Below are 19,268 nucleotides of genomic sequence, written 5' to 3'. Positions count from 1 at the left end.
GCTGACATACCGGCATTCCGCTCGATGCGTACTCTGCGAGCGCTACGCCCACTGCGTGCCGTTTCTCGCTGGGAGGGTATGAGAGTAAGTAACCGAACGGGACCAACCGTCCTATCGCCGTCGTCCTCATCGTCTCCGTCTCGCGTGACGTGCTGTGTGGCCTATATTGTAGTCCTATCGACGTTAACGTACTTTTGTATCCACACACACACACGTATATATACATACTAACTACTGTTTGTAGAATCATCGAATATAGCTTAGACAATAGAGTTCTATTCTATCAATTAACCTTTGAGAGATTTTATCATTAATGTATATCTGGTAAACAAACTACGGTTTCTATTTGTGTGTGTGCGTACAAGCGCTACTATAAGTGTGTGGCCCACCATAATACTGTATACAATTTGCTCCTGTTGCTGATCAATTTTTTATTTTATAATTTCAAATTGTTGTGAATATATCGGAGTTATATTATTTTGTACAAATTTTTGCATTGTGTAACCAATTGTGATGCCAACAAATCTGTTTCTGTCTATCAGACTTCTGTTTGACAAAGCGCCATTAGTTTTGCTACTAAGAATATACGCTGAGTAGTAGATCTATGTTATAGAACCCACACATATTCGCATTTCTTTTTCAGTTCCTGTCTAACACAAAACATGTTCATGAAAAGCAGTACACTAAAATGGCGCTTTGTCAAAATTCAGTTCGATCAGTTGCCTTTTGACTTTGATCCAAATCTTAACTCTTTCTATTTACTGGTTTTCTTGTTTGTATAAGTTGAGAGTATGATGTGCCGCCAATCAAATCTACACTTACGTTTCAGTTTCTGTTATATTTTCTAGTTCTTTTGAATGTTTTAAATAACTTAACACCAGTCGACAATAAAGCAAAAGTGCCTACTGTTTCAGGGTGCTTTATTTCACCCTGCGTGATTTCTGTTGTAAATGAGTTTTCTGTTAGGTTTATAAATTGTAACAAACTTTCAGGAGAACCAATCAGACAACTCGATGAAAACCTTTTGGGGTGGTAATTCATTTATTCATTCACCAATCAGACAAGCGCCCCAATCAGACCACACCCTGTACTCATTCTGCGCCCTCAGCGGAATTAAAACCGAACACAATCAACACATACAAACTGACATATCTCTCATGCCCATATCCAATCAAACTCCGTACCGTCAATGCTCGACCCTAGCAAATAAACAAAAACAGAAAAAAAACCAAGGTACTTTCGTCCTTTCTCTACATCTCATCTATCTCTCACTCTCTGTTCTGCGCCATTGCTAACAATCTAGGTGTCCTTAATCAACTTCGTTGCTTCACTCTGTGGAGCAGGTGGTATTCAAGCATTCAAGACAATGCGAACTCTCAGAGCACTGAGACCTCTACGTGCCATGTCCCGAATGCAGGGAATGAGGGTACGTAACTCTGTCTTTTATTCCTATTTCAACTTGCCTTTTTCACAATCCAATCCGATTTTTTACCGATTCGTAACCAGCTTCAGTTCAACTCGTTCTGTTTCTAAATTCATTTTCTCGCCAGTAGTTACCGACTAGTAGAGATCGACTTCCCACTAAACCCATGTAGTAGCGCTCATCAAGTAAAACCAAATTTTCAACAAGCAACCCTAAAATCAAACATTATCATTGATTGATTAAATCCGGCTTTATTTAGTCATCCCACCTCGATGCGATTCCAGTTCTTTCAAAACTCCACAACTTCTCTTCTTCTTCTTATTTTTCTTCTTAGTAGATTAGCCATTTTACTTTATATAACCCTTTTTCATAAAAGCTTAACTTAACAGTTCAACTTAGACTAGATGCGATCCGCTTGCGATGAAAAAAAAGTTTACAGACGCGTAAAAGCAAGCAGCATGCAACCGAAGCCTCACCTGTACACTCTAAATTCCTATACCAAGCTTTAGGCGCAAACGAACCGATCCCCAGTGGGTAGACTCGTTAAACGTGACGCTGACTAGTGGACCGATGCGAAATTGGCAGAAGCACCACCACTGACAACCTCTGCCTCTTCTTGTTAGCCTTTATCTGCACCCCCCGTAACTTGTACAGTAGGCGCACCTTATGACCTTGGAATGATCACACGTTTTTGTTTGACACAGTTTCGATCAGAATTTGAAATTGATCGATCAATCTGATTCAATTATATCGTGATATGAGGTAGATCAAACAGTAGGATTTTTTTAGTTTCCTTTCAAATGATTTTAAAAATAATCTTGGTTTCCTATGCCCAAGTCTAGTTTTTTGAGATAATGAACAACGAAAATTAATATCATGAAAACGTTACCAAAATCTTTTCGAATATTTACTCTATAGAAGCAAAAGATGGATGGTGAAACCAGAAAAACGATTGTGTCATAGCTATGACGCAACTTCTGTCAAGCGTATAATCAATTCATTCATCGATAGATAACACTACAATAACAATAATGATATATTACAGTGATCACGCGATTCTATAACTACCCTGATGCTATTTAGGGTGATAAAATCAGAAAACTTTCTATCATTTCCATTTTGTTTTGGAAGATGTCAAACCAATAACTTAATACGTATAATTAGTGATTTGAATAAGTGCAAGTAATCTAAATATATAAAAATGCAGTTCTGTCTGTCTCTCTGATGCTTATCAACGTGGAAACTATTAACTGATCGAAAATTTGTATGTAGGGATTTTTGGGGCCGGGAAAGGTGATTAGGGTGATTTCTGGGAAGGAGAGCTCCAACACCAATACAACACAAACTTCTGCATAACTCGATAACTTATCAAGCAATTGGAACCAAATTGGATATGTGGAAGTTTTTGGGAGCAAGAAAAATACTTCTATGGTGCTTCGATATCCCACCCTCCTTTGAAATGAAGGGATCCCATACAAATGGAAACAAATTTCTGCACAACTAGAGAACTAATCAAGCAAATAAAACCAAATTTGGCATGTGAAGAAACATTTCAATGGTGATTCTCTACCTCCTCTGGAAGGGAGATAAAACACAAATTCGTGGGTTATGTACTAGTGTTTGTATAAAGCTAATATTTTGTACTTACATTTGTCATACATTTGGCAATAAACTGAAAAAACTTTTTAGTGATTTCGAACTATTTTTCTTATGAAACTTACCCAAAGAATAATAATCTAATATAGTTTCTTAAGCAGTGACACAGACGTCATCTACAAATTACCTAAGGAATCCTCTAATTTTTTTCAAATTTAAATTTGAAATATAATATAATTTAAAAATATCAGGTCAGGTTATCCTATCTAAAAGCTAACCGCTAAGTCCCTTTCCTTATTCTAGGGCCGGATTTAGGTGGTAGGGGGCCCGGGCAGATATTTTCGTGGGGCCTCCTTTCTCCTAAAATCCTTAAAACATTTAGAGGTAAGAAAACTTCAAATTTCGGATTGAACTTAACGCTCCGCAGGTGACGAGCAAAAAAAAGATCGTCACTCTGTCTTTCCGTCTGGCCCATGACTAGGAAGGCCCCGCGAGTCGGTTTGCACGAGACATTTGATCTCTTTGGCCCCCCTCAAATCCGGGCCTGTCTTCTTCTAAATATATAAAAATGTCTGCCTGTCTGTCTGATCCATATAGACTTGGAAGCTACTAAACCGATCGACGTGAAAATTTGTATATAAGGGCTTTTGGGGCCGGAAAAATTCCTGTGATAGTATGAGACCTCTCCTCCTCTGGAAGGCAGGGGTCCTATATAAATGAAACACAAATTTCTGGATAACTCGAGAACTAAACAAGCAAATGGAACCAGATTTGGCATGTGGATATATTAAGAAGCAAAAAATATTTTTGTTTTAGTTTGACTCCCCTCCCTTCTTCGGAAAATGAGGGGTCCCATGCAAATGAAACGCAAATTCCTGCATAACTCAAGAACTAATGGAGCAAATAACACCAAATTTGGCATGTGAAAATTTTAGGAGCCAACAAATATTTTCACGGATGCTCTACACTCCTCCCTTCTCTGGATGGAAGGGTTCCTATTCAAATGAAACAAAAATTTATTCAAAACTGAACAATCAATCAGACGAATAGAACCAAATTTGGCATGTGAAAGTTTTTGGGGGCAAAAAATGTTTCTATGATGGTTTGACACCCCTCAATAGTTTGGAAGGGTAGGGGGAGCTCCCAAGCAAATGAAATAGACATTTCACCCAATGTTTCCGAAATCTTTTATTTTTTGAAAACAGACGAAAATGGCCGAATACCACCAAATATCGGTATTCCTGAAACCAGAATTATGCCCGGCTACTAAAAATGGACTCGACATGACATTTCAAAATCCAAGATGGCGATTTCCGGGTCTGAAAAACAACCGAAAGTGCTCACCCAATATGGGTATTTCTGGAAGCGCAGTGATGCGCAAAAGCCAAGCCATTGTTTATAAAAAACAACACAAAATGACCGATTTGCCATTTTGAAATCCAATTTGACGACTTCCGGTTGCCGGAAAACAACCGAAAGTGACATAATACCACCCAGTATGGGTATTTGCGTAATCGTGATGATGCGCAGAAGCCAAAAATCGACCTCAGACACTACTTTGAATTCTAAGATGACGCCTTCCGGTTTCTGGAGAACCGCCCGAAATGATGCACAGAAGCCAGAAATTGACTTCACATACTATTTCGTCATTCAGAATGATGACTTGCAAAACAGCCGAAAATTGTCGAATACCGCCCAGTATGGGTATTTTCGTAATCGGTATGGGGCAGATAAGCCAAGAATCAACCCTAGACACCATTTTGAATGCTAAAATGACGTCTTTCGGTTTCTGGAAAACAGACTAAAATGACCACCTATGAATACCACTCAATGAGGGTGTTTCCGGAATCAGATCGAGGTCAGAAATTGACTCCATACGTCATTTTAAAAATCAAGATAACGACAAGCGAAACAGGTTCTGGAAAACAGCCTAAAATACCCGTTAACCATTCCATTTCCTGATCTTAGGTGATGTACGGAAGCCAAAAAGTGAGGATGTTCTCATTCCGATCCGAAACCAATAATTTCAAACGATTTGTCTTTTAAGTTTGATCGTAATCAATATCCGACTCGTCATGAATTAGCAGGCTATAAACAAATCGCAAGGTTAATCTTTGGATATATGTAAAGTTTGAATGCTTGTTTCCGCAACATTTAATTCCTTCTTGTTAAAGATCAAAAATAGCCAGATCAAGATAATTATCAACGGAGCTCGGCATATGCGTAGAGGGCAAGATAAGATCTAACGATAACTTTTTTCACGAGTTTGAAATTAACTTCCAGTAAAATAAACCAGTTTGATAACTGTGAACAACAACAAACTTATTTAGTCTCAGTGATCATAAAGACTGGCACTTATGTACGATTTGTTTTACGCACTGTAATGCGTAATAATCGCATGTCAGTCCCCCTTATAATCAATTCTGTTATGTATTATTTGTTATGAATTGACAATTAATTGAAACAAAAGTATCAAAACATCAAAGTTTATCCATCAGAGAAGAAAACATATCAACATTCCAAGCGGTAAAGTATTTTATTGAATTAAACATTTTAGCTCTTCTATCGCTGTTTTCTACGTTCGATGATTTCGTAGGTGTGACTGATATGCGTTTCACGGCAGTATGAATTAATCGAAAAGGCTGTTTACAGACTCTAACTGGCCAAAGTTTGTGTTTTCAATGGAACTGCCACTTATAAAGAATTGCGATTCTTGGAGATAGTTAAAGTGCAAATACCCCCAAAAATATCGGAATACGTCAAATAACTTTAAAATTGATAGATCAAAAATAACCTGCCAAAAATGCCTAATAACTCGAAAAATTGCTGAAAATTCGAAAAAAATCTGCGAAAAAAGTACGAACTTAAACTGGAATGTTAGTGCCATCTCAAACGAAACTTTATGTGGTTCGTAATACGTAAGAGGTAGGAACATAATATCTTTGGCAAAAAATTCTTATTTCGAGATCACTTAAAACTTTGCTAAATACACTGTGTGTCTATCCCAATCTGATGAAAAGTAAATTTTCTATCTAACTTTTAGGTGGATTGAAACTTCTCTGAATATACGTTATGGTCATAGTGGGCTCCGCCGCGAATTTCTGCTAACAATTCACACCAGTGAGCGCAACTGTTTGTGTATTGCCATCTATTGAAGAATTTTAGAAACTATCGATAACTCCAATCACATCAGCGCTAGATGCCGTTGCTTGGCTATGACTATAAAGTTTTATTGATTCCACTTGAGGCCTCAAAAACCCCTAACTTATCGAAGTCGATTTCTAATGACACCGCTTGACGCATTGCATTTCATGTTTGTATGGGAAAATCTGCTTTTTGCAACCTTGATTCACCTGAACGAGTATTGGACGCCACACGGCTCTCGCCCTAATTTTGAACTGTTGTCAAAATCAACATCACGGGCTCATGGACGAATGCAAAATGGTCCAGAAACCTAAGGGGAGACAACTGGGTATAGATTTGCATCCACTTTGGGAACCACTCACTGATTGGTTGAAATCAAAAACCCAGAGTGCGTTAAAATTTATCATCAGGCTTGCTGGCAGTGTTGCTGAACAACATGTTTTATTGTTTCGATTTATATTTTTTTATGATGTCACCTGTTATATTCTAAACTAATTTCAAGTGAACATTCAAAATAAAGTACAGAGCGTACAAATACCGGTGTAGTAAGAGATCCGACTTTGATCATCACTTATATCGATTACCAAAAGATTTAAAAGTGCGCGTGTAGTGTGAGCTTATTTCTACTTTTGAATCCGTTCTGGATTAAGTTTGAAATATACCTGTTGAAGCATATTGCTTGTGCGGAGAGTACAATGCAGTTGGGTCAATGAATGATTCATAATCATTGATGGATGACACTTTCGATTTTTAGTATATTAAAGATGCAGGTTCTCCGGTAACCCTCAGACGGTAAAACTGTCGCCTGCAGGAGGAATTGTACATGATGGTGATAAAAAGCATCAAAAACATTCAAGTATTTTCCGAGTGAATGGCATCACTCACGAAAAATACAACAGGGATCATCGAGGTGGATGAGGAAGAAGAGTAAGAAGCCAGATGTCGCCCCTTAGCCAGAAACCAAATTTAGAGAAAAACTTTCTTCTACAAAGTTGTTACATATGAAAAAGCGCTTATTGAAAAATTATCAAAAATTAGGGTGACCAAAATTTTCGATGCAATCAAGTATCTGACTTTATTATCTTTCCAGATAGAAGAAAAACTTGTTCTACAATGTTATAGCTCCAATAATTTTAAGTAAGTTAGTAAAACAAATTTTTTCTCTATCTTTGAAAACAACCGATTTATATTGAAAAAACACATTTTGCGCTCTAACTTCTTTGTTTAAAGTTCACCTGGACCATTGTGGAATGGTTGTACGAGTTATATAGGAAAAACATGTTTTTTTTTAAATAAAAATAGATTGCGTTTAGTGAAAGTAAATACCAGAAAGTTAGAATAAGATGTATAAAACGCAGCTGTTTTCCTGACCAATGAACAAAATACTGGTAGAAATTTCAATTTTACTACCACTGGAACAGCGCCATTTTTGGTTTTTGGACATTTTTTCAGGTGTCCCATTAACATTTGAATCACTATTTATTTGATCGCCCGAAAATGGTAGAAAAAACTATATCCAGAATAATGTTATTCTCCACAGAGTTAAGCAAAAGTACTAAAATATTATAATCGCAAATCAGTGTACCCTGCATTTTTTTATTCAAATGTTGTAGGATGATAAAATCGGGTGAAAAAGGTGATAAAATCGGGGCGTAATATAATCGGGTGATTACTGTAATTTTTATTTTTAATTGGTGAACGGGATCTTTATTCATTTCTAATAATTGTTTGCGAATAATTTTCATAAAATTTGAACAACAATAGTAAAGTCCATGGATAAATACCCATATTCCAAACTCGAAAAAAATTGAAAGAAAAAATGTTCAAAATGGACGTTGGAATAGTTAGGTTGATATATTCGCCCTCGGTAATTATTCGCTTCGCTTAATTTTTATCAATATTTTTGTGCCCGACATCACCTTCTCAAAAATTTAATAATCAAAAACTTCAATTTCAATGAGTGTTGCTAGCACTTGTTTTCTGTATATTGAGCAAAATACAATCTTTAAGCTGTTTTCGGTAGACTAACCAATCGTCTACGCCTAATAGAAATACTAATCGTTTATTTATTACATACAAGAAAGTACAAACCTTACTCTTTCGCAATATCTTAAAAAACTAGACTTAGGAGGAAAACACTAAAATGATGTCTGAAATCAGCGAGTCAAATACACACATAATTTTACTAAGAACTGTGCACCAAAGTGGCTGTTCACCGGTGTAGTCCAGCAAATTTGTTACCCGCAACGCCTCACGGCAAGTTTCAGATGATAATATCACACTCTAACCGCTTTCATGTACATACTATATAATTACGCTTTTGCTTTTTGTCGGAAATCCTCAGCCGTGTTAAGCGCATCACACTTAGTTTTCTTCTTCCCAATACCCATATGCTTCCTCATCGTGTAGAAACATAAAAAAACGCATCTCATTTCGTCTACTATCAGCGACTTTGTCTCACAACCTCATCATATTCAGCCTTTGTCGTTGTAGTCGTTGCATCACGTTTTAGATATGAACCATTTGTCAGAAAAAATTTCGAGTGTGTAAATTTCGCGTACATCGTCCTTGCTCTCACATTCTAACGGTGAACTTCATTTCCTGTCATAATCCAACCTCATCCAGGTCGTCGTCAATGCATTGGTACAGGCTATACCGTCCATCTTCAACGTGTTATTGGTTTGTTTGATATTCTGGTTGATTTTCGCCATTATGGGTGTGCAGCTGTTTGCTGGCAAGTACTATAAGGTAAGGGTTCCTGTCTAGACCTCCCCCTCCCATTGCCGGGTGCACGTACGGGGGAGATCCGTACGGACCAATCCATCGTAGTACTAGTCACCCCTCAGACCTTTCCTAGTCGCTTCCCCTCTCCTACAAACCGGGCCCAACCGGTTGTGGGTTATGGGGAGCGGTAGTTTGTGTGTCGTCCTTGTCTGCGTGTCAAAATTCTTTCATACATTCTAACCACCTCTCCATCAGTGCGTCGACACTAACAAAACAACGCTTTCGCACGAGATCATCCCGGATAAACCCGCTTGCATAGCGGAAAACTACACGTGGGAGAATTCACCGATGAACTTCGACCACGTGGGGAAGGCGTATCTGTGTCTGTTTCAGGTGGCTACTTTCAAGGGCTGGATTCAGATCATGAACGATGCGATTGACTCGCGGGAGGTCAGTACTTTACTAGTACTGGTGTGTCAACAATAAAACAAACACGGTTCCATTTTCCGTTTTAGGTCGGAAAGCAACCAATTCGCGAGACCAATATCTACATGTACCTATACTTCGTGTTCTTCATCATTTTCGGATCATTCTTCACCCTCAACCTGTTCATCGGTGTCATCATTGACAACTTTAACGAGCAGAAAAAGAAGGCTGGTGGCTCCCTGGAGATGTTCATGACAGAGGACCAGAAAAAGTACTACAATGCGATGAAGAAAATGGGTTCCAAGAAGCCACTGAAAGCCATTCCACGGCCTAGGGTATGTCGAATTGAAATTCCGAAATCAAACACTTTCAACTTTATTACACTCTCTTGCAGTGGAGACCACAAGCAATAGTATTCGAGATAGTTACCAACAAAAAGTTCGACATGATTATCATGTTGTTCATCGGCTTCAACATGCTGACGATGACGCTCGATCATTACAAGCAAACGGATACGTTCAGCGCGGTGCTGGACTACCTCAACATGATCTTCATCTGCATCTTCAGCAGCGAGTGTCTGATGAAGATATTTGCCCTGCGCTACCATTACTTCATCGAACCGTGGAACCTGTTCGATTTCGTCGTCGTCATCCTGTCCATCTTAGGTAAGTTGAGTGAAAAATGTTGGTTAACAAGATAAAAATCTCATTTCCACATCCGAAAGGTCTCGTGCTAAGCGATCTCATCGAGAAGTACTTCGTGTCACCGACGTTGCTCCGTGTCGTTCGTGTGGCCAAGGTCGGTCGGGTGCTCCGTCTCGTCAAAGGTGCCAAGGGTATCCGAACGTTACTGTTCGCTCTGGCTATGTCTCTGCCGGCGCTGTTTAACATCTGTCTGCTGCTGTTTTTGGTGATGTTCATCTTCGCCATCTTCGGGATGTCGTTTTTCATGCACGTTAAGGACAAGAGCGGCTTGGATGATGTGTACAACTTTAAAACGTTCGGACAGAGCATGATTCTTCTGTTTCAGGTGAGTACTTGAGACTGAATTGCTCAGAATCATTGGATTTAATACCGACTTACACCGCACGCAGATGTCCACATCGGCCGGATGGGATGGTGTGTTGGACGGAATCATTAACGAAGATGAGTGCTTACCACCGGACAACGACAAGGGCTATCCGGGAAATTGCGGGTCATCGACGATCGGAATAACGTATCTGCTAGCGTATCTCGTTATTAGTTTTTTGATCGTCATCAACATGTACATCGCTGTCATTCTCGAAAATTACTCGCAAGCTACGGAGGACGTACAAGAAGGATTGACGGATGACGACTACGACATGTACTACGAAATCTGGCAGCAGTTCGATCCGGACGGTACACAGTACGTGCGGTATGACCAATTGTCGGATTTCCTGGACGTGCTCGAGCCACCGTTACAGATTCACAAACCGAACCGATACAAGATCATCTCGATGGATATCCCGATTTGTCGAGGCGATATGATGTTCTGCGTGGACATTCTGGATGCACTGACAAAAGATTTCTTCGCCCGGAAAGGCAACCCTATCGAGGAAACGGCCGAACTGGGTGAAGTACAGACGCGTCCGGATGAAGTGGGCTATGAACCCGTATCATCCACACTTTGGCGACAGCGGGAGGAGTACTGTGCCAGAGTGATTCAACACGCATGGCGGAAGCACAAGGAACGCCAAAGTGGTGGTGCCACCGGGGACGATACCGATGCCGACGTTTGTGATAATGACGGAGGCGACGGTGGTGGCGGTGATGGAGGTAGCGTTGGCGGAGGTATTGGTAGCGGGAAACTTGGTAGTGGTAGTATAGGTGGTGGTGTTAGCAGTCCTGGCGGTGGTGGAGGAACAACGCCCGGCTCTAGCGGTGGAGGCGGTAGTGGTTCTCAGGCTAACATAGGAATAGTAGAGCACAATCTATCACCGAAAGAATCGCCCGATGGCAATAATGATCCTCAAGGTCGTCAAACGGCCGTCCTAGTAGAAAGTGATGGATTTGTAACTAAAAACGGCCATCGAGTCGTGATACACTCACGATCGCCAAGTATAACTTCACGATTGGCGGATGTCTGAGCCAGGCCTCGCCCCCCTCTCTCTGATTCAGATTCAGAAGCACGACAGAAATAATATTTAAGAGAACTAGAGTACTAAAAAACAAAACCAACAAAAAAGAATATTCAATAAAGAAAGGGAAAGCCGACTGCCATATAATAAATTTAATTATTTAAAGAAAAAACTTTAATCGCATAGAAGAACAAACAAACAGTGAACGAAATGACTCACATGTAAAGCGATCAAATCCTGAAGCGCATTAGAAGACTACCATTGCAAATTCATGGGAACTGAAATCGAACAAATGGCTGAAGGTTAGCAAAGTGATCACTGCGGTATCTAGCGACGCGAACAAGCTCAACTGGGATTACAAAAACCAATCCAGCAGAATAGAAGAGAAGAGAAGAAAAACAAAAACAATATAACCGAAAATCGGAAGGAGAAAAGCACAATCTAACAGTCCTTTTAGTTGCCGGAATCGTTTGCCTTTAGGTTACCCGTCTTCTTGTAGATGCTTTTGTTTTCCTGGTCAAATATACCGATCTTACACACTAGAGGACAAGCACGTATATCAGACAACGGTGCTTGGGATCTTACTAGCAAAGGTAAAAACCAAACACGCCGCCAACAAACGCGCTGAAGACTATATCAAACGAAAACGAAACAAATAAGTGGTAGTGAAAGTGAACGAACAATAAACAGAAGTAGAAGCAGTGTGGGATAACGTGAAAAACAGTGAAATTTAAAGCAGAATCTGTGTAAAAATAAACTGTAGAAATCAATCCAAACAATGAGAACATAAACCAGTGTGATATGTAACATAGTGAATCATATTGAATGCAAACAAATCAATATCCATATACTTTTCTAAAAAATAATCGAACAGACTACGGCGAACAAGATGACAGTGAGCTATGTGTGGTTGTAATGTTAACAAAGAGAAACCATTTCAGTTCCAGCACACATCTGGCGAACAAGATCAATCACAATTACAACCACAACTGATGAAAACACCCAACAACCGACTACTCAACAATGAGCGAAAGATCTACGTCTTTTTCACCATTATTTTTTCGGACCATACAAGTTGCCTAGAAGTTTCTCGCGGTACTTTGTTTTGTCATTTCATTACGTATTAAGTATTGAGCATCCACACTACGAGGGAAACTATGAGGGCCAACGAGAAAAGCAAGACGAAAACAACTACAAAATGCAAGAGCTACACACAAAGAAAACATAATATCAAAGAAGAAACAAAGAAAACAAGTAAGAACAATCAAATCTATGTTAATCCAACAACAGAAAAACAAATTGGATTGAGCGGTTGAGTAGATGAGCGAATACCAGCGAAAAAGAAAAGTGTCAGCAGCAAACCAAACAGAGAGTATTCGACATCAAGATCAACAGCGTCAGCTACGACACGAGCACATGTGAATGAAGTGAGATTAAATAAAGAAGTAAATATATTATATTGGCTAAAGCAAGAGCATGTAAGTCATATGCATTTTTATTTATTGTTTTTCTACAAAGCAAACAAAAGTGTAAAAATACAAAAAAATCAAACCTTTAAAACGGCATTGCTGCAATAACGTTAAGGCTTTTTATATTATTAATAAGAAGAAAAAAAAACAAAAAATCGCACAGGTTTTGTTCAACTATTGTAAAAAATAATATAAACAAAAAGATTTATAAAACCAAGAAAAAGCGACAAAACAACCAGCTAAAACAAGAAAACAAATCTTTAATATGTTTCTGCGTGCAATAAAAGACAGTACTGTAATTATTATATAATACATACTAATTTGTAAATCAAACGCGAGGGGTTGGGGCGAGCCTTTATATTCAATAAACAACACTAGTCAAGCTTTTCAAATATTATCATTAATGAATAATATAATGAATTTAAAAAAAAATAACTACTCGTAAGTATGTTAAGTAAACAATTTTTTGAACATTAACCCACGAAATGATGTTCTGCAAATCAAAAAAAAAAGAAGAAAGCATGCATAAAGGCCAGAGATAGCAAAAACCAAACGCGATCTATTTTTTTAACAAATACACTTCCTCCTACACACACATTGTCACACCGAACCTCATCACAGGCGATGCTAACTTCAAAACTCTCTCACTTACACAAACACGAAATGAAAGGTAACCATTCTTCTTTAATATTGTTATTTGTCTTTCCTTCAAATTGAATAAGCGAATATAAACGGAACATTTTCCAAGTTCATTTCTGTTTTTCGGGCGCGTTTCGAGCAGAGCCAAACGAGCGCATGCAAAGAGCAAACGAAAAAGAAGAAAACACTGGAAAGGGAGTAAGAGTCAACCATTTCTTTTCCCGACTTTTCCACCATTCATTAGCCTAAACTTGCTAAGGTTGCCGTTCGAAGAGTAAATGTAACTTTCAACACTTGTCCGCTTTGATTGCCTTCAGTGTTCCATCAGCGCGCACTCCTCCATCGCACACGCTATCATAATTACACATTAAACCCCAGTGTACATCCTCACATCCATGTGCAAAGCAAACCGAACGGTGACAATTTGCGCTATCTGTCAAGATGTGTGCGTGCGCTCGGCTGTCACTCTGCTTCCTGCTTTATGCGTGAGACAGAGCCAGAAGCTTCTTTGATGAAAAGGTAAAGAGAAAATAACGACAAAAAAAAGGCGAAAACAAAAAGCAACCAAAAAAGAAACACTTTTACATTTTTAGCTATATACATCCTGTAAAATAAAGAAAAGCAAAATAGAGAGTGAACAAGCAAGTAAGCAAGCGATAAATTGCAAACATACAACTAGGAAAAGAGGAGCCATTGGAGAGATCAAACAAAAAAGAAACGCACGAAAGGGAGGACGGAACAGTAATGAAAATATTTTTTTTATGAAAAAAGTTTATCTACGAAGCCGAGTTAAAGGTGTAACAACAAAAAAAAACTATTTTTAATTGGTATATTTTTTATCGATTATTAAACTACCATATTTAGTGACAGAAGCCAAGAGAGTAAGGGCAGAAAGAACAAATTGAAAAAAAAAAGATTATAAGAGGAAGACATTCAGAGGCAAACGCAAGCAGTGTAAATTATTTGCACCATTTAGTTACTCGAGAATACGAGAAGAGCGTAAAAAATGATAGTAGCATTTGTGAATACATCTCAGATGAAAGTAGCAAATCGCATTTTAGGTTATTTGGCCATCAGGAACACTGTAGACGAGTAAGTTTAATTCATTCTTGTACAATGCTTAAGGAACAAGGAACGGTAGAAAAAGCACGCGATGCGAAAAATAAAACAAAACAAGAAAGAACACAAAAAAAAAACAAACCAAACCAAAGATTTAACTATAAAGAGCGACTAGTTAGATTAACAAACAAAAAAAAAAACAACAAAGCCAGATAGAGAAGGTGATGTGTTGAATCAGTGAGAGCGAGCTGAAAGTAGCACATTTTTATGCATCGTCGATATGAAATTGTTTCTTGCCATACAACCGACATGGGAGTGTAGACAGTGTACGACCACTAATAAGCGTAGTCACCCTAGCATGGAATAGTTAGCGGAACAGAGAAGTAAAGTTTTTGTTTTCTCGTTCATGTGCATTAGGAGAACCTAGCGAAAGTACAGAGAGGAACCTCGCTTGAAGCCATACCGCGTCCCATACTTCTAATCGCGCCATATGCCACGCCACCAGTAACGTCTTTACAAACCGCCACGCAACGGACGCCACTCATTTATCCGTCTATTTTGCAAAAAAAAAAACACACACACACAAAAACGCTCACACATACACTCGATTGCCAGTATTCACACATATGCATGTGCTTGTTAAATATGAATATAAATGCATTAAGAAAAGCAAAGAAAATTAAAATATACATTTATACTAAAAGATATTAAAATAACTAATGATGAAATGCTTATAAAGTGAACAGAAAATTAAAATTGTTGGGAGCGCCGATCCCCTATGTCCACAAAGAAACAACAATTTCAGTGCCTTTTTTCAAGAGTGTATGAACGGAAACAGTTTAACAAAAAATAAGCAAAACCATAGGAAGCAGTAAATTTGATTTGCGATTGTACAAATAGATGCAAAACTTAGGCAGAAACGCAACCAGAGCAAGATACTAGACCGGGAAACGAAACTAAACACGCGCCAAAAGCAGTTCGAAACGGAGAGAGGAACTTCAACAGTGCAATAGGCTTCGTGAGGGTCGATCTTGGCTTATCGCTCACATTTCATTGTTTGCGTAGCATCAAGGTCAATTGCGACATAAAGTCCGATGATAAAATTAGGAAAATAACTCCTTTCCAGAGAGCTTCACTACTTTGGAAGCAATGGTGCTCTTGAAAGAGTAATTAGTAAAGCATATATTGCATTTGTAGTATGATTTTAGCTTAGCTTTGTAGAGTACAAGAAACAAAAAAAAAAAAATCACCGGAAGTATTTCTCGCGAGTCCTTGGTTGTTTGCTTCCTGCCAAACAGAATATAGAAGAGATGCTAAGAGAAGTTAATAAAATTAGAACACATATGCTTAGGGCAGCACAGAAGAATAAAGAATGTTGGTATCATATGAAGATAAAAAAAAACTAAACCAAAGCAGGCTTCAAGCGAGGTTCAAACACATAGGGTAAATATGTATAAACCCCCCCCCCCCCCCGGGGCGTAACGCCCCCGTCCATTTATTCAGAAACACACAAAAAATAAGACATGAGACTATTGGGAATCCGTAGCGGGTCATATGACCAACCTTCTGTGCAAGTTTGATAATTGTCACTAGCAGCAAAAAATAAACAAAAATCAATTTTGATTTGAGCTGCTTCAGATCTAATTTCTTGCAGCGTTTCCGTAACGTTTTTTCACTAGCGTATAAAGTTTATTACCTGGTATTTGCACTTATATATCTCAAATGAACCTCTAATAAGCTGTATCTAGTGAAGAAACGATAAAAATTAGATAATTTGCCTAAGTATTCAATGCTTTCTGCTACATTACAGCTCCGGGCGATATGCCCCACCGCTAGCCCGGCTGATTTGTTCATTGCTTTAGCGTTTGCTTCTGAGACTTCAAGCGCTGTGTCACTTCGCGTGCTGAGCTGCCATATGAAGCTACTGCATGGGGCATATTATACTGCATCTGGGGCGTTTTGCCCCGGTAGATTGGAGAGCTTGCAATTTTGTCATATTTTTTAATAAAATTATGGCATTTTTGTTTAACAGTAATTACAAAACAAAATGATAGCAGTGGATTACCAACTAAATAGTGTATGCAACTGCAGGAAAGATTTGTTGTTTGTGATAAACATAGCTACAATATTGACGATGTTCCTTAGGGGGGGCGTATTATACCTGTTTACCCTACATAATCAGTGCGAAAAAAGCAAACTTGGCATAGGAAACTCAAAAGTGAGTCGAACCTAGCGGTTATCAGGTGGTGGTGCGTTGAGTTGTCCTCGAAGGCCCAATCCGATGGAATTTCGTATAATAACCGTTTAAGCAAGTTGGATTGTTAATCTGTACCCTCTTAGATAATACAGATAGTTTTGATTGTTTCCGCTCAGACTAGTGGACTCGCATGTGAACCGTACACTTCATTTCGACGAAGTACTCTGAGGGACCCGAAACCTTCATTGAAAACCAATAATCTTTTTGATCTTGATCAGTCAAATCAAGTAAGACACCTCTGAGGGTACCAGCTTATCACAGAAACAACACGCGTTGATACTCCCGAATCAATATTTTTTCCTGTTTCCACGAATAAACTTTGAAATTGAAAACAAAGCTCTGGTGGGACCACGTTTTGTTCTTGTAATCTTAAATTCGGAAACAAGATTTCTAAATAACTCAGAACGAAGACACGTATGTCTCCGTGAATATCACTAAGTAACAATGCGTTTACATACCAAAAATCACACTTTTCAATTCCACTAAACACACCAAAGCCATATTCTTCGACTTTTCACTTTTTCACACAGAAAAATCAACATTCTGTAAAACTTCACTGTAAAGATAAACAATGTGTCAAACTATTTTCCATAGCTACTGTAAACAGTCTTATCATAGTAAACATGGCAAGAGCGAATATCATGTAGGAAAACATCGCAAAAAGTTGCGCCCTACTGTTTTGAAAACATCGCTCTTGACGTTTACAGAATCACGTACAAAACGACTATAGCAGTTATGTCTTCCGATCGTAGCATCAAGTCCAAGCTTTCTGGGTTCATGCTTGTCTTGAATAACATCTTTCCTGAGCATACATCTAAAAATAGAAATATTTACGAAAATCCTTCGTGGCTCCAAGGAACAACCTTCGCACTGCCACATGACCTATCTCTACCAAATCTCACAGCTCGTCCACAACAAAACCAATATCTCTAACTAGAGCAGATTTTGCACACAACCAGAATACTACTAGAAACACCACCCAGAACCAATCTTCGATCTCTAGACTGCTAACCATCCTTAGTTTTTGAGAAATGAAATGACCCAACTACTTTCCGCAACAACAGCAAGAGTTCAAAACAAACAACTAAAAAAGTATCAGTAGCTAAACCGTCGCACCCCGAACCGACGTCCTGCAGTCAGTGCAAAGAAAGCCTAAAACCGCGACTATGTACAAACAGTGCAGTGTACAGTTAGCGCCTAAGCTTACGAATCCAAATTTATCTAGGTACAGAGTAAATTAATAGTTCAGAGGCAGACCAGTCTAGCAGATCACATCACCAGAACACCATCACAAACACATAAACACACACAAAATCACCAGCAGATTAGGAGAAAAGAATCTGCCCCAGTCCATATCTTAGATAAAAGAAAAGTTTTTTTTTTCATCATTAGTTGAACAAATTGAGGAGAACACAACTGACCGAAATCCCAAAACAACTTTCATACATATAGCGACTTCCCCAGCTATATTATGAAGCAAAAGCAACAGTACTGTAGGTCTGTTCAAAACAAAACGATATTTATAGATGATTTATCCCTCACGGAGGTAGTGTAAGATTATTATTCATATACTTCAGTACCGACGTAATATGAGTTCTATTTAACAAAAAAAAAAGTATAGTTCCCGGCATTCTTGCTGAAGCATAGACATACACTCATCGCCACAAACACATACACACTAACATAAATCAACTGAAACACGCAGACATGCATCCAATCTCTCAGTCGGGAATGTGTGTTTGCAAGCAACGCGAAACCGAAGAAACTGAAGAAGTAGAGGCGCCAAATGCTAGAGTGCGCGTGTAATGTAAGAAAAAAAAAACCGCTAAATGTGTTAGTTCGCAAGACATGAAGACAATGAAACAATTTGCCTATCAAACGTTGCATAAATATCAAATTGTTGTAAAACATTTTTCTTAAATCGTTCCAAGTTTTGTTAGCATAATTCTCATTTGTTAAGTTTTCTCTTTGTCATCAATAAAGTAATATTTGAAAACAATATAGCACAAGATTCAATAAAAACAAATCAAACCCAACCAGTTGTGAGAAGGTTTCTGCGTCCGAATTTTCCAGGTTCACGATTTGGTCCGTGTCATCAGGCATCAGGTGATTCCTGCTAAATATAGTTTTCGTTGATCGTTCTTCCGGCATTCTAGCTACACTGCAGCCTGTCGTGTTTCATCCCCTTGACTATATTTGTATGCCTGGTACACTTCATGGCTCATGGTTCAACCGACGGGCTGCTACACGCTCTACCAACCACCAAGACGATTGGCAGAGTTTATGACAGCCCAATTCTCGCAGCTTTCTTCTCGAGAGGTTCAAAGGCTTTTTCCACCGCTCTACAGTTAATCACAATGTGTACCAATGATGTCGACATCGTCCGCAAAAACTAGGAGCATGGAGACTTCGTTGTGATGGTGCATTTTTTCG

The 19,268-nt window shown here is 38.7% G+C and overlaps 1 protein-coding gene across 50 annotated transcripts in view; it reads left to right on the top strand.

The window, feature by feature from the left end:
• LOC129725357 (sodium channel protein para) overlaps positions 1-18,871 on the top strand; it is a 167,014-nt gene extending 148,143 nt beyond the window's left edge. For 49 of the 50 annotated variants that reach the window (XM_055681112.1, XM_055681107.1, XM_055681101.1 and 46 more), the window contains 7 exons: positions 1,304-1,426; positions 8,789-8,911; positions 9,143-9,337; positions 9,403-9,648; positions 9,708-9,978; positions 10,038-10,342; positions 10,407-18,871. In XM_055681112.1, the coding sequence (XP_055537087.1) occupies positions 1,304-1,426; positions 8,789-8,911; positions 9,143-9,337; positions 9,403-9,648; positions 9,708-9,978; positions 10,038-10,342; positions 10,407-11,420 (2,277 nt within the window). In that variant the 3' untranslated portion in view covers positions 11,421-18,871. The remainder of the gene's footprint in view (positions 1-1,303; positions 1,427-8,788; positions 8,912-9,142; positions 9,338-9,402; positions 9,649-9,707; positions 9,979-10,037; positions 10,343-10,406) is intronic. The other variant, XM_055681114.1, reaches the window with a different exon arrangement.
• The last annotated feature ends 397 nt before the right edge of the window (positions 18,872-19,268 follow it).

The sequence above is a fragment of the Wyeomyia smithii genome, chromosome 2 (genome assembly GCF_029784165.1).
Source record: "Wyeomyia smithii strain HCP4-BCI-WySm-NY-G18 chromosome 2, ASM2978416v1, whole genome shotgun sequence".
NCBI lineage: Eukaryota > Metazoa > Arthropoda > Insecta > Diptera > Culicidae > Wyeomyia > Wyeomyia smithii.
The sequence above is the reverse complement of the archived record's forward strand: the minus strand, read 5'-3'. Positions and strand labels throughout refer to the sequence as shown.